This window comes from Eupeodes corollae, chromosome 3 (genome assembly GCF_945859685.1).
Source record: "Eupeodes corollae chromosome 3, idEupCoro1.1, whole genome shotgun sequence".
Taxonomy (NCBI): domain Eukaryota; kingdom Metazoa; phylum Arthropoda; class Insecta; order Diptera; family Syrphidae; genus Eupeodes; species Eupeodes corollae.
Window position 1 is genome coordinate 49716528 of NC_079149.1, and position 17331 is coordinate 49733858.

Here is a 17331-nt window from a genome sequence, read left to right on the forward strand (position 1 = left end):
AACTTCATGGTCTCGAATCAATTTTGTAGCATTTGCTTATACCTACCTTAACTTACGAGTACATACGTTAAATTTTACCTCTTCGAGATGTAATACGTCCAGGAAACTTTTCTTGCTAATCTACAAACTGATTGTAAAATATTCACCATTTTCGTTGTAAATGTTGACAGTTTCCGAGCGTATCCATTATTTATTAATAGCGTATGTTTTAAAAATGTCAAAAGATTATAGCTGCACAAATAACGTTTTATGCAAAATGAAATCTCTTATTGGAAAACCATTTACAGGGTGGTTCACGCGAATAAGAACAAAAACACAAATAGATATAACTGATGATGGTGTTTTAGACGTACAATTATGTTATTAATGCTATATTTTACACAAATAAGTTTGATTTTTATTTTTGAAAAGAAAATCGAGCATAGGACGTCAATCTTGTTCGTAGCACGAAGATAGTCAGTCCAACAATTTTGGGTGAATAAGTTGAAGCAAGTTTTCGTTTATTAATGCAATTTCCGTTTTTATTGCATCCTTAATTTTGTCTAGTGTAAGTGGTGTTGACTCGTTAACACGTAACCTCAAAAAAAAAAAATCACACACCGTCATGTTAGGGGCCGGTTATAAAGGGTGATTTTTTTGAGGTTAGGATTTTCATGCATTAGTATTTGACAGATCACGCGGGATTTCAGACATAGTGTCAAAGAGAAAGATGCTCAGTATGCTTTGACATTTTATCATGAATAGACTTACTAACAAGCAACGCTTGCAAATCATTGAATTTTATTACCAAAATCCGTGTTCGGTTCGAAATGAGTTTCGCGCTTTACGTCCGATTTATGGTCTACATAATCGACCAAGTGAGCAAACAATTAATGCGATTGTGACCAAGTTTCGCACTCAGTTTACTTTATTGGACATTAAACCAACCACGAATGCGTACAGTGCGTACAGAAGAGAATATTGCGTCTGTTTCTGAGAGGGTTGCTGAAGACCGTGAAATGTCGATTCGTCGCCGTTCGCAGCAATTGGGTTTGTGTTATTCGATCACATGGAAGATTTTACGCAAAGATCTTGGTATAAAACCGTATTAAATACAGCTCGTGCAAGAACTGAAGCCGAACGATCTGCCACAACGTCGAATTTTCAGTGAATGGGCCCTAGCAAAGTTGGCAGAAAATCCGCTTTTTTATCGACAAATTTTGTTCAGCGATGAGGCTTATTTCTGGTTGAATTGCTACGTAAATAAGCAAAATTGCCGCATTTGGAGTGAAGAGCAACCAGAAGCCGTTCAAGAACTGCCCATGCATCCCGAAAAATGCACTGTTTGGTATGGTTTGTACGCTGGTGGAATCATTGGACCGTATTTTTTCTAAGATGCTGTTGGACGCAACGTTACGGTGAATGGCGATCGCTATCGTTCAATGCTAACAAACTTTTTGTTGCCAAAAATGGAAGAACTGAACTTGGTTGACATGTGGTTTCAACAAGATGGCGCTACATGCCACACAGCTCGCGATTCTATGGCCATTTTGAGGGAAAACTTCGGAGAACAATTCATCTCAAGGAATGGACCGGTAAGTTGGCCACCAAGATCATGCGATTTGACGCCTTTAGACTATTTTTTGTGGGGCTACGTCAAGTCTAAAGTCTACACAAATAAGCCAGCAACTATTCGAGCTTTGGAAGACAACATTTCCGAAGAAATTCGGGCTATTCCGGCCGGTTTGAAAAAAAAAAACTTGAATATAGGATTCATCTTATTGCATCAATCTTTTGCTAAAAATAAAACATACAAAAATAACCGGCCCTTAGGTGGTCCATGTCGAGGAAAAACCATTTATTTAAGGCCCTATTCCTGTGACCAACCTTGTGTAAGACTGAAACGAGATTTAAGTTGATTTATTCTGAATTAACTTATTCCCGCAACAAAAATGACCGAAAAAACAGATATTTTTTTTTGATCCAGTGATATTATTATTAATCAAAAAAGTTTTCTTCACCATTTCAGTTCAGCTATCCAATTCGTTCAATATGGTGTCAAATACTAGATTGAACGCTAACGTTGTTGACAGTTAATACAATTGATTGACGGCTTTTGTTTTAAAGTCAATATGATGATACTTATTTATGTCATATTATTCAAAAATTCCCTTAAGGGTATCTTTCAATAAGAATTATTCAACCATCAACAACTGTTAAATACAACTCATATTCCTGATTGACAGTTCACAAAAGAACCAATGCCAAAAATTAAACAGTTTAAGTTGAACTTGTCAATCCAAATGTAAAATTTGATTGATGTGTCAACGATCCATCTGTCGCCGAAAATTCCCTCACCAAAATAAGCGCACACACTAAACACAATATACTTTATCGTATAAGAAGCTTTAAATAATATAATTTTTGTTGTGCTAATAAATTGAAGACAGCACATCCATCACATGGTTAAACGTACATTTAACTCATTCGTGTATTTGCCTTAAAATTTAACAATTAAATGAGGTCAAATTAAACATGCGAAACATTCGAAATTTCGTTGCTGACACTGACGAAATTTCAAATTCAAGGTTCAAAAATTTAGTTTCTTTTAAAATTTATTTCGTTTTTCTTTGCAAAAGTTTTAATTCTACGCACAAAACAATTAGATTTCTCTTTCGTGAATCAGATGAAATAAAAAGTAAAATAAAATAATGTTTGTTTAATTGTTATTTAATTGATTTAATTAAACAAGACTGTGCAAATTATCTTCATTTGAGCGCGTGCATCTAAAGTGCAAAATATAATTATATGATGATTTATCTTTAGATTGATAAGACTTTTCTATGTGGCGGCAATGGAATGCAGAAATTCTATTTGAAATAGAGTTTATAAATGGATTGCAGTACTTGCTCAGATATAAAATTAAATATTGTTCAATAAGAACTTTGACGCCAGCTGATTTGTTTTATCAACTTATATCTTTTATTTGAACTAAAAATTAAAGGTTAGCGGTTATTTTTTATTTCCTACAATCAAGCGATGATTTTGAAGAAAAACGTTTTATTTCAAATTATCTTCTATATACTAGCATTTCTACTTCATGTTGTTGAACCGAGAAGATTAATTGTCTTGAAACTGATTTGTTTTTAAATGCAAAACTTGCCAAAAAGTATTTTTCTATGTACGACTATGACGCTAGAACAATTTAAACAAATGAAAACGTTTTTTAATTTACTTTTTAAGTCAACATAAACAAAAGTGTCAAGAACTTTTGTGTCTAGCGTAGGTGAAGGATATTGAACTCGGTCGCGTCCCAGATACCTACATATACATAAATGCGAACTGTACTGGGTAATGACATTTATACATACATAATTGTTAAATAACCAAAAAGTATGCACTACATTTTAACATATAATTTACTTGGTTTGCTCATCCTAAAAATTTGCATTGGTTTGAGGTCTTGTGTCGTTTTTAAGGATATGGTATTGGTTTCAAAGTAACTTTTTATTGTTGAAAAATGTATACATTTTCATTAACTGTATAAGGTTAACAAATTGTTATAAATAAAAAAACATAATATTCTCAAAATTGTCCAAACATTCAAAAAAATATACCAATATTTGATTTTTTCTTAAATAAAAACATTACTTTTCGACAAAGAATTCCAATTCCTTTGATGTTTTCATACATAATGTTTAATATTAAGTTAAAAAAATCTTTTTTTTTTTAACAATAATTATTTCATTTACCAGTATCATATTTCGATGCCATTTCCTTTAAGATTCGTGCTTTTGTAGAAGGCTCACGTCTACTCGCTACTCTTGGAATTTGCTGTATAGAAACATTATCAATGAGATTTACGTTTATTTATTGAGATACAGTCAAACTTTCTTATAGCGAATTTGCACGGGACTAGATAATTATTTCGTTATACAGAAATATTTAGTTTTTACTTTTATTTAAAGAATACAGTGATTTTAGTTGGATTACATTCTTGCATTCCATATTTTGTTTAGATTTCGAACGGCTTGTAGCAAGTCTATGAAAGAAACAAGGTTGCTCTCGTCCATTTGTGTCAATATGTTCGTCAAAATACGTTTTTAGTAATGTTGTTTTAAGTTGTAGATAATGTCTTGGTCCATTGGCTGAAGTAAAGAAGTCATGTTGGGAGGAAAATAAGGCATGCTCAATGTTTTTCAATTTATCTTTTACATTCTTAGGACGCGCCGTGCAGTTATCAACAAAAAAACCTTCCTCTTAAAGCCATTTTATAAAAATTTCACTTGTCATCTATGCTTTTTTATAGAACTCATAATCTACATCCAGAGATTTTATTTTCTTAAAACATCTTGGATTTTTAGCTTTTCCTATAACAAGCAATTTAAGCTTCTTCGACCAAGTCATATTGCTTACTACAAGGGACAGTAATTCTCTCCTTGCTCTGTTTCCCACCAAATCATTTCTTATTTTTAAATGCCAGCGTTTTATTGGATAAGCATTTGAAATTTTTTACCGATCATGGCAAAACATTTATAATCCAATCATCACGATCCTGTGAGTTGACATCTGCACTTTCCCTACATAAGATTTTCTGAAAGATTCCGTGCCTATTCTTAAATTGTCTAACCATCCTGTACTTGCTTCGAATTTTTTGCGCCCCATTGCATTGGCTAACTCCTTGGCTTTTTGTATGATCAAAGGTCTAGAGATATAGAAAGATTCCTACCACAAGCGGCGGTTAACCATTTCAGCATTGCTTCATCAATATCCTCGAAAAGACATTTTCGAAGGGTTTTGCGTTTAGTGCTTAATTGCTACCATACCAATCGCTACTTGTAAACTCCTGCTAATGCAAGACGCTGTGAGGAGGGCAGGCACCATGTGGAACAATATCACCACGTGTCAAGTCACAAAAAACATCTGGCCATCACTGGATTTAAAATGTTCAAGGTGCTTGCTCTCTCTAAGCATATCGCATATAAGCACGATAATGGGTGTCATAACCGGACACTGTCTAATAGGAAAGCACGTCACGAGACTAGGCATATTCTCAAATGACTTTTGCAGAAGCTGTATGGACGAGGAAGGGGTAGAAACGGTTCTAAATCTTCTCTGCACATGCCCTGCTCTGGCTCGAAAACGCAAGAATTACCTAGGAGAATTCTTCTTTAACGATCTAAACGATCTAAATCATATCGGTATAATCAGCCTCTCCCGTTTCGTAAAGGACTCAAGCTGGTTCCATTGAGCTTAGGAGGAAGCCTCCATATTTATGTGGTATCACAATGGGCCATTAAACTGGCCTAAGTTTGTCCGTTTCCATCTTGGACAGCCACTATAACCTAACCTAAGGTGCACTTAATTTCTCGTCTTCTACATTTCTTAAAATCGCTGCTTTGTTTTTTTTTTTTAATTTTTGATAAGCTACTGCGAGTAATTCCAAATTGCTTAACAGAAAATTATTTGAAAAAATTCGTTGTGTGCAAACAAAAACCGTATGAGATTTGGATTTCCAGCAACAAAATTTGTTCGTTGTAGAGAAAAATTTTTGGACTTGAAAATGATTTAAAATAAAAAAAAAAATTTGATAGTAGTTGAGGAATTGAAGAAACTTAAGAGTTAAACAATTAGGATCTGCATCAATCAAAATGAAAGCTATCTTGAAAAATATTAGATAAAATTAACTCCACGCTATTGGTTTTTCAAATTCCAAAGAATGAGTAAGTTCAAAGTTCCCAGGTGTTATTTATTAAAGTACAAGTTAGTACAATACCCTGAATTTGCAAATAGAAATATCTTATAGGACAACTTTAACAGGACCTTTAGATTGTGAAAGGTTTTCCAATAAGAACTTGTCAATTCTTTTTTTTTTTAAATCAGAAACCATTTATAAATTATAATCATACAATTTATGAATAGAACTCGGCTTCGTTTATATTGCTACCGCACTTTCACCCAATTTTCCATGACTCTGCTACACATTTCTACAGAAATAGCCGCTGTTTCGCATTGAATTTTAGCTCTGTGCTCTTCCATGGTCGTCGTGGCGTCTCGGCCCAAGGGAAATAGTCAAGAGTCGTTAAATCGCACAAACGAGGAAGCCAAATCAGTTGGCCCACATCTTGAAATAATAAGCTCTTCAAACTTACTCTTCAACTTATCAATTGTAAGGTGTGCTTTGTGGCTTGTGGCACCATCTTGCTGAAAAGCTGATCATCCACAGTAACGTTATCGCTGATGAAAAATATGGTCCAATAACACCACCTGCATGCAAAACGCAAAAATGACTTATTTTTTTGTGAATGAGTGGTGATTCCTGAAGAAAATTTCGACTTTCACCCGACCAACAACTCATATTATTTTGCTTGCTGACGAACCTATTTAGCCATTGAGCTAGGGCAATAAATGGTACAGAAAATTGGAGTTACCGCTCTTAAAGTTGTGACTTCGAATTTGGGTAGAGCATTTTTAAAAACTGCAGGCGTTGCTATTTCGTGTACTTTAGCATGATGAAAATATTCCGTTTACTTAATAAATAATTGACATTGACAGTTCGTTGACTATTGAAAGGATGTGTTCACAAATAAAGTTCAAATTTATCAAGCCTATTTTTTTTGAACACCCGTTATTCACTAGTATTTTAGTTTGTTTTGAAATGGAGCATTTGCTTGATTTCTTCTTAAAAATTCACAATGAGCTTAAGGTCAATTGAATGAGGTGGGATCTTATGCTGGGTTCTGGCATCACTAAAGCAACTATTTTTTCGCGACATATGATATTTGTTTAGAATCGTTATCTTAGTGAAAGTAAAATGTTTCTGGTAATTCAGTTTTTCTGCGGGCTGACGCATACATATTTCTTTTACGAATGTCCAGATATTTCCATTTGTCCTTAAATTGTGTCAATGAATTCATATCTATGTTTAAAATTGAACCGCAAATTCTCTTTCTTGAATTGCGTATTGGGTTTTTCTAAACAATCAAACAATGTTAATTTACATTGAGTAAAAATAAAAAAATTAATAGAAATATAATTTGCTAAAATCGTCGCACTTTAAATATTAAAAGTAATGAATTACTTATTTTCATATAGTAAGTGTATGTTCAGTTTTGAGAGTTTTACTGTACACACATATCTTCAAATCTTGAAGAGAGCTCCATTGATTTCAAGTCCTTAGACGAGAGTATTTATAACGGAAATAAACAACAAACCACCTTTTGTGCTTTTGTCCAATATGACGATTATAATTAAATAAAAATTCTCATTGGCACCATCCAAGAAGTTAGTGGAAAATCTTCGTACTTTTTGTAATTGTAATGTTTTTTTTTTCAAAGAAAAAAACATAAGGAAATAAATAATAAAATACCATTTAACAAACAAATTGACTCAATCTTCCACCTTCTAAACTCAACTTCGCTTTGGCCGAAAGGGATCATAATACACGAATTCGAGAATAAACAAAATAATAATATAAAGTCGTCATCCTTTAACCCTTTTCAAGAGACCCGGACAATGCATTATTATCAAAGAGGCAGATTAAACAAGTTTTGATTTATTACCAAAACGTCAATGGCCTAAGGACAAAGATCAATACGATCTATAAAAATATTAACAATCTACAACATGACATAATTACTTTTACAGAAACATGGCTAAATAATTCCTTCATAGATACCGAACTCTTTGACTCAACTTACCAAGTTTTTAGACGAGATAGGCACCAATCGAGCGACTCGGAGACAGTCGGTGGTGGAATACTATTCGCGGTAAAAAACTACCTTATATGCACTTTGGTTGATTCTTTTGATCTTTCTGACGTCGAAATGCTATGTATTAAAATCAAATTGGAAACAGGTTATCTCTTTATCATCTCAGTATACATACCTCCAAGATCTACCAGTTTTGTCTATGAAAATTGCATCCATTTAACTGAGAAGATCCACGACCAAATGGAACCTAATGATGAACTGCTCATCGTAGGTGATTTCAATCTTCCGAACCTCAACTGGACAAAATCATCAGATTTCAACTATTTTACACCTATCAGTCCAACGAGCACCAATGAATTCACAATTATTGATGGTTTAGCTTCTTGTGGACTTGTTCAATTTAATGGAGTTGCCAATCAATATAACAAATATTTGGACCTAATATTTTTCTCCGACACGATAAATACTGACGTAGCTGTATCTCCAGCCGATGTTAAACTAGTAGAAGAAGACCGTCACCATTCAGCTTTAAATATATCACTGAATATAAATGTGTGCAATATCCCTAATACATCAAATGAAAAACTTGAATTCAATTTTAAAAAATGTAACTTTAATGAACTAACTAACTTATTGTGTAATGTTGACTGGAATCAATTGCTCCTAAATCGTAATATTGATGACATGTGTCTAAATTTTTATAGTATTATTTTTAACTGTTTTTATGAAACTACGCCATTACGGAAATCTCGCTATAAATCTAAAACTCCACCATGGTTTGACACTCAATTAAAAAACTTAAAAAATAAAAGAAATAAGGCATGGCTAAAATTTAGTAAAACTAGAGCAGAAGAAGACTTCAGGATTTACTCCGAACTTAAAAATATTTTCATTGACTACTCCAATATTCTATACTCTGACTATATTATAAAAATTGAAAATGAATTGAAACAGACCCCAAAAAACTTCTGGGATTTCGTGAAAAGTAAAAGAAAAACTGACGGTTACCCAATCTCTATGTCTTTCAATAACACAACAAGTCATGACTCCCAAATAATTTCAAATATGTTTGCTAATTTCTTCAAAGATGCTTTCGACGTACCTTCTTCTTTTCAGATTTCCGATTCGTTCTTTCCAGCCCAAAATTATCCTCACCTTAACTCACTTGACTTGACAATATGTGAGGATTCAATTGTTCGTTGTGTCTCAGAACTTGATGACTGTTTTCACCCTGGTCCTGATGGAGTACCATCATGTGTTTTAAAAAAATGTGTGTCTCATTTATCGTACCCTCTGTTTGTTTTGTTCAATGAATCTCTTAGAAGCTCAGTTTTCCCACTATTATGGAAAAGTGCATTTATAACTCCGATTCATAAAAAAGGGTCTAAGAATGAAATAACGAATTACCGGCCGATTGCCAAACTTTCCGTTATTCCCAAACTATTCGAGTCCATTATCTGTAAGATGTTATCCTTTAATTGTAATTCAATTGTATGTGAAAATCAACATGGTTTCGTCCAGAATAAATCAACAATTACAAACCTACTTCACTTCACTTCTTTCTGCCTTGACTCTTTCGAAGATCGTAAACAAGTAGATTGCGTATTCACAGATTTCAGCAAAGCCTTTGACAAATTGTGTCACAAGACTTTAGTCCATAAACTTAAGGCCTTAGGGTTTAACGACAAATTCTTGACGTGGATCGCGTCTTATCTCAAGAACCGAAGTTATAGCGTTATATTCAGAAATGAATTCTCCGACCAATTTTACGTCAACTCTGGTGTTCCACAGGGTAGCCATTTAGGTCCTTTATTATTTATCTTATATATAAATGACATAACATCCGTTATAAAAAACTCCTCCGTTTTAATATACGCTGATGACATTAAAATTTTCAAATCTATTAGTTCAATTAATGACTGCTCACAGCTTCAAGAAGATCTTCATAGTTTTAGGGAATGGTGCAATACAAACCGACTTTTATTGAATATTGACAAATGTAAAACTATGTGTTTTACACGCAAAAAGACAATTATAGATTATAACTATTTATTAGATTCTTCCTCCCTTTGTAAGCTTTCCGTTTTCTCTGATTTAGGTGTTATTCTTGACAGTAAATTAACGTTTTGTGGCCATTATAACTTTATAGTTAAAAAAGCTAACAAAATTCTAGGTTTTATTAAACGTTTTTCTCGTGACTTTCGTGACCCATACGTCTTAAAACTTCTTTATGTATCATTTGTAAGGCCAATACTTGAATACGGCTGTGTTATATGGGCACCATACTATTCAGTCCATATTGACAGACTTGAAAGTATCCAAAAAAGATTTATGCGTTTTTGTCTTCGTTTTCTTCCGTTTTCCCAAATATTTACACCACCTCCTTATTCTCAGAGACTTTTGCTAATAAAGCTCCCTACACTTTCACAACATAGACAATATCTCCAATTTTGTTTTATTTTAAAATTAATTAATGGTTCTATTATATCCGCAACAGCTCTGAATCGTCTAAATTTTAGCTATAGCCAAACTAGCATAAGAAGACAGATACCTTTATGTCCGATCTTTAGCAGAACTAACTATGGTATGAATAGCCCTTTAAATCAATTGATTTCAGTCTTCAATAAATTTTATAATTTAATTTCATCTGTTAATGACAATGTTAAAAGTAAACAATTTAAAGAAAGCTTTTTTAATTCGTTATAGTATTTATTTATTTCTATAATAATAAAAATTTTTAAAAAAAAATTTTAAATTAAAAATTAAAAATTATGTAAATAGCTATAAGTTTATATTAACGTTAGATAATTAACGGATTAAATAAATAAATAAATAAATAAATAAATAAATAAATTGACTCCCAAGTATAAATCAATTTGTTACAATTTTTGATCAACTAATTAACAATGAGCATGTTTCTGCGACCTAGACGTGAATTTTATTATTTCATACCTAACAATTATAAAACTTGATTTTTGGATGCATCCAACTACAAATTAAAATTAAGTTTATTAATACACCGGTACAATTTCTGCAGCTACCTACACAATTTCTTCAAATTACTGTTAGAATGATTTAATTTCAAAAATGTGATAAATTAATTTTTGTGTATCTAATCCTTGACTTATACAAGTTTTTATAATCAATAACAAACAAAAATATTTACATAAACCAACCTTCAGTTTGAAAATTCTAAATGCTCACGTATAGAGAGATACATTTCAATTCTTAACAACCCGAATTAAATTTCATATAGTTGTGTATAGAATTTAATGTGCATATGACGTTCATATAATACTGTCACTTAAATTGCTTTCAAGTACAGCTTCATTGGTAATATATCACCGCATAGTACGAACCTATAGTATCTATAGGTATGTTTTTATTAAAATTGTTAATTTCCCATCTATCAATCAATCAATCCTATATTCAACATTCAACAATCAGTTTGTTGTTTAATTACTTCCAATTTTACACATCACTAGGCCTAACAAGGAAATGCCAAATGAAGTACAGTACGGTTCACTAGGTTATATATATGTTTTGGCATTTTATTTAAGGTACTGCAATTTTTTTTCTTTTTCTTTTACTGGTTTTGTTTTTGAAAAAAGTCAAGAATTTAATCAAAATAAAGTTTTAGAAAATTTTACTTAGTTAGTATCTCGAAATAATCTTAAACATTGAAAGAATTCAGAATGATCAGAAATACGGAATTTACAGCTATGTAAGAAGGTCTACTGTTGATCTCATAGTTTGTCTTAACGAAAAGTGATACATATCCTTGCATCGTTTTGAAGAAAGTAAGATTATTACCTTTGATATTTTAAATGAATTTTAAAATTATTAATCAGGCTTTAAGCCTGGCACCTACTAAAGAAACGATGGTGTACCACATGGCTCTGGCCTGTATCCTACGCCTTTTCTCTTTTTATTAATTATCTCCTACCTAACACTTCTTATCCCCATATACTTTCCTTGCTGACGTGAGAATGCTCAGCTATTCATATTCACACACACAAGGCTACACTTTGTTTGTAGATATTCAACTCTTGTCGCCAAAACTGCCGCAAGACGTTTGGGTTACCTGGAGCGATACAAAATGCTTGTCTATTTATTTATTCTGGCTGTTGGCTAAAGGTGATTTTTAGGGTTGTAGTTTTGAAAAAGAAATAAAAAGGATACAATTTAATGTAATGACGAAGAATTTAACTTTATTATAAATAGAAGGGTTCGCCATTTTGTTTTAAAAAATATTTTGGGCAAGTTACCGCTGAGGCTGGTTCTAATAAATTCTACTCGAAAGGCCCACCACTTTTTAAAGCAATTGAGGCTGTATGTCAGCAATAAGCCACCAATTATTCAAGGCGTTAAATGTCACAGACTTATAAAAAAATAATTAAATAAATTAGGTGGCGCAACATTCCATGAAGAACCAGTTCCTAGTGACTTATAACTCTCAACCATTCCTGTGTGCGAGTAATGTTGTCACAGATGGAAGGGACCTATAGTTTACATGCCGAATCCGAACGGCTAATTTGAGAAAGCACTTTTCATGACAAGAATTACTCTTGGAGGATTTGTCAATTCTTCACAAGAGGCAGTACCCGTGAAAAAAGTTAGGTGGCACAGGCAGGGATTGAACCCAAGACAGTCCAACGCACTAACCATCACGCTACAGGTATTACAAGTGGCTTCATATAGTATTACAAAAAATAGAACAGTGGAGTAAATTTGCACGATCTTGAAGGTCACAAAACAATTTCTTCAACAAATTGATTGTTTTGCTGGCTCTATTTCATATAGTGCCATCTCGTTGGAAGCAAAGACCATCCTTATTAACATCCCCCAATTCAAGTACGAAAAAGTCATAAATCATAGGTCTAGGGCGTTCTCCATTGGCTGAAACATTAAAGCCGGCTTAATTTTTGAAGAAATATGTTCAATTCCCTCTGACCAAAAAGCGTACAAAACAGTGACTTTTTGAGGATGTAACAGTACGGCGGCTCAATGATAGCTTGTGGATTATAATCGCTCCAATTTTTTTTTAGCTTCATCGCTGTTCAAAATTTTCTTGTGAACGTCGCAATCGGCGAGCATCTCGTTTCGGAATTTTCACCAAACGATTGACGCGCTTAATGGTCGTTCGGCTTCAATTCTTGCAGGAGTTGGATTTTGTAAACCCACAAACCAAGATCCTTCCGTAAAATCTTCCATAAAGTGGATGAATACAGTTTCAATTGTTGTGCACGGTGGAAGATGGACTCAGTCAGCTCTTCTCTGATAATCTACTCCACATCAGCAATAGCGTCTTTGGTACGGACTGTACGGCGTCATTGAGGATGTGCATTACTTACTAGAGTTAACGTGTTCGAATCCGATCCATGGTTGCTCGAATTACCGACTCTGCTGAACGATTATGCCGAATGTTGGACGAAGCCTCGTAATAAATTTGCGGTATCAGTCACCATTCGATATATTTATTCTGACTGAAAACGCTGAGATCTTCCTTAGACTTATTGTTACCCAATATAAAGAAACACGTAATAAAGTCATAGATAATAATTTCTTGCTTTACTTTTAACTGTTCGATATCCAATTCTGGACTGTAAGCTGTGAGAGTAAGCGCAAACTTAATATTGCTCTTAATGATTGTATTCGTTTTATTTACTATATTCGGAGGTATACTAGGGTATCACATTTAGACACATTCTCCTTTGAATGAATTTGGTTAACCTGAAGTTAAGGCTCTTTTAAAGACTCAGGTATCATCCACAGTAAGTGTCCTAGTTATCTAACTAAAGTCCTTAATTTTGCACATTCACAAATACTAATTTTATTACGTTTTTCTTACAAACAAATTCGTTATAAAGTTTTTTTTTATGTCCGAAGCTTGAGTGTAACTCCTGTTTCTGTGTTCGTGCTTCAGTTACGAACATACAGAAAGATGTACGTTCAAAACGATTTGTAAAAACTTAATTGACTCCAAAGACACTCTATACAAGGACCGGAAACCAATCTGTCATTCTGGTTTGCCTACAAGCTGAAACGTCTACCACAATTCTAATATCAATTCACCACTGCTAAGAAATTACGAAGAATAAATTGTATAGTGCTTACCTGACCTAAAATAGTCAATTTTGTTGCAACATTTGTTGATAAGGAAAAATGTATTAAATCTTATGCAGAATGTAGGGATAATAAATTATATTGGATGGGCTGAAAAGTTTGTTGTATTTTGCGATATTGTAAGAAATGCTGAAGTAAGTGTGACATCACCTTAATTAAGAACATAGCATCGAATCTAAAATTCTCAGCACAGCGATTTAGTAAAAAAAACATCAACATCTGTCAAAACAAGCAAATACACCGCACCGAATTGTTGTTGGACTTCCATTAATCATGGACCTAATGTCAAAACTACAAATACAACAATGTAAACAAATGGGTGTTTGTAGGGTGAAACGTACAAAAGATTCCGGTCTTTATATGGAGTGTCTTTGATTGACACCATTGAAATAAAGTTTCTTGCCTTGCCTCCTCGTTTCTTACCGATATTATAACCGACTGTACTCTGGTTAAGACCCTAAAATCATTTATCTAACCGTATTATTAGTGCCTCCATGAATTATCACCGATATACTTTCAAAGCCAACTTCGGTCGTTCTGTCAAGTACAGAGATTCATTCTATTGCCGTACTTCGCGAATGTAGAATGTTATACTTGTTTTTTTTTATTTTATCAAAAATTACTGTTAAATTTATTAAACCAAAGAATACGAAAACCCCAATTCTTTTTCACAAAACTTACTTTTAAAAACCCGCAGAAAAGTTAAACAAGTGTAATTTTAAATATATTTTTATTGACTGTTTGTGAATGTTCCTAATCAATTGATTCGCAATGTACTATCAGGTTGTTGCTACTGTTGGTGCTAATCAATGAAAAAAAAAAACAAAGTCTCTTCCCCCATTAACCCCTGTGTAATATTGTTGCAGTGATAAATCGACTTCGCGATTTACACTATCGCGCATCCATGTTTTTTGTTGCTGTGATTATTTTTGTTTTACAAAAAACAAAAAGCCAACAAAAATAAAGGTATATAGCTAGGTTAGGTAGGTATCTCTCCTTTTTTGAGTTGAGCTTATGTGGTATGATTAACGGTAGTATCAGTGCGCGAGATCAGTAAACAAAGTCCGCCGGCTGACAATAGTCGCTTCATATCGCAGCAGAGGAACTGTTCTGCTGTCAGTAAAGTAAAAATTCACGGGACAGGCACATGTCAAACTAAAACTAGGTACTGCTAAAATATTAAAGAGAAACCACCCAAACAAAGTGCAGCGCCATCATCATGTCCTCACTCACAATCACAGTTGGGGGTGCGCGAAGTGTATAAAAATAGATTTTGAAATTAGAAAATTATGTTTGACAATGTTTTGTGATGTTTCCGATAAATCATTGCGGGTTTTTTGTGAATACGTATCTACTATTAGATTAAAATAGTATCTTTCGCGTTGGTGCTTTTTTTGCTGTTGTTGTTTAATTCGTGAAAGAGAATTAATTATTGTTTATTTTGTTTTCTGAAGTTCCATGACAATTATTGTGGGTTCTGTGGTAAAAATGAAGCGTGTTCAACTTGGAGATATCGGGCGGGCATACTCGGAGATGTCACCCCTCAATCCAAGCAACAATAACCCTCATACGATTGATAGCAATCGAAATCGACGTCCATACAACAATGCAGGCGGTTACGGTAGTATTTTACCGTATTTTGGAATTTTTCGAAATTCATTTGCAAGAAGCAATTCAATGCAGGTACGCTTTTGTTTGTCTTTTTATTTCTTCTCTCTTGTTAAATTGTCATTTCTGATAAGTGGTTTGCAAATGTTGTCTCTTGATATGTAGGTATATAGCTATAAGCAATAACATAGATATATGTATGCACTTGTACAAGTTCAGGTAAACGAGTGCTATCTAGTTGCCAAGGCTGCAACTGAAAATGTAGGTTAAAAGCTGAAAGGTTGAGCATATTGTTTATGAGAGTTGAGTGCTTGTTTTGTTTCCAACTTTTTGATCTAACAACATGCAATTTGTGTAGATAAATGCAAACAAGTATGTATATAATTTTAATTAATACAAATAAATATTTGTTTTGTTTTTGTTTAAAGACATGTTCTAACGGAAAATTAGTAAATAATGAATACATCAAACGTAGGAGTATTTTTTTTAACTTCTTTTGTTTTATGAATGAAGGTCCTGTTAAGAGTTTTCATACGCGTGGAATTTAAAATTATACATTTTTAATTTTGTGCTATACATATATTTATATGTTTCAAAAACGCTACATGCGTAATATAAATACACTAACGTTCGCTGTAAATATTTTAGGTAGGCATTTGAAGAAATTTAATTAATTTTTTCAACGCTATCCCTACCTACGCTTAATTATACAAAAATAAACAATTTTCAATGGACTCTCAAAAGCTCCAAGTAAAAACATGTTCATTAAGTAAAAGGGTTACCATACTTATTATCGTACTGTCTTTGAGAGACAATTCTAGTAAATTTTTTCTCATACGGAAACTGAAAAGGCGAAAAATGCCATATAATTCACAAATCAACAGCAAACAAGTTTTCTTATTTCTGGAAAAGGGCAATCCCCACAGGACACAAAAACTACCGTGCATTTCAATAAATGTTTAAGGTGTGTGCAGAGCAAAGCAACAGTTTTGAAACATTTCAGACGCTTTTATTTTAAAAAAAAATTGTCTAAAATGTGTACCATTTGCTTAAAATTTTGTCTGAAACTTTGCAGAAAAAAATGTTTTCTTGGTGTAACCGCTTTGAAAACACTTTCAGAAATGTTTCGCGAGTTCCCAGACCAAAGAAAAATATTTCACCAACATTTAAGAAACATAAAAATGTTTTTCTGTTGTTAAAATTTTTCCGATAATTTTTGTTTAAATGTTTTTGAAATGTTCTAAAATGTTTTTCAAACTATTGGGAAACATTTCCGAAACGTTTTTAAACAATGCTTCCTGAAATTTTGGCGTGGATAAAATTTTAGAGTTAAATACCCTCCAACAAAATTTAAACTACAAAAAAATGCGTTTAATAAAATTTAACATGTCTGGCATCAAACCAACCCCCCCCCCCCCAAAATAAAAAACATTAAACGCATCCAAAACTTCAAACAAACGAAAGCGTTCAACATATTATTTATTCGATCATTTGAGAAGTGTTCGCAAAATACTCTTAAAAAAAGTAATTTTGTGTTAGACTTGCGGCCTATCTATTGGCTTGATTATAAATTTAAAATTGCTTTATTTATTCATCAATAGCGACCATAACTTCGAGTTTAAGATGCATCAAGTTCATACCTCTTTATGAGGTGCGTACACCACGGAAAAGAACTGAAAATAATGTAAAAATAAGCATTACTTTTAAATTCTTTTCAATTTATCTCCTTCGTTCTTGTTGATTCTCACTATCGAGGGTGGGTTAGGACTTTTGCCGATAAAAATCAGCTTACATTACAGACATTTACTTTTGTTTAAAAAAAACTGTTTACATAGGCGCCTGTATGTCGAGATGTAACTCATTAAAAGGAGTCTAAATCCTGAGAACCAACGAAGCATGCGACCCA

At 33.1% G+C, this 17331-nt stretch overlaps 1 protein-coding gene across 4 annotated transcripts in view; it reads left to right on the forward strand.

Moving 5' to 3' along the window:
* LOC129952529 (kinase D-interacting substrate of 220 kDa) overlaps positions 1 to 17331 on the forward strand; it is an 85850-nt gene that overhangs the window by 17090 nt on the left and 51429 nt on the right. Inside the window, exon 1 of one of the 4 annotated variants that reach the window (XM_056065144.1) lies at positions 14877 to 15500. The exons of the other annotated variants lie outside the window; for them this stretch is intronic. Coding sequence (XP_055921119.1) covers positions 15276 to 15500 — 225 coding nt within the window. The 5' untranslated portion in view covers positions 14877 to 15275. Of the gene's footprint in view, positions 1 to 14876; positions 15501 to 17331 lie in introns of those variants that run through there. 4 annotated transcript variants of the gene reach the window in all.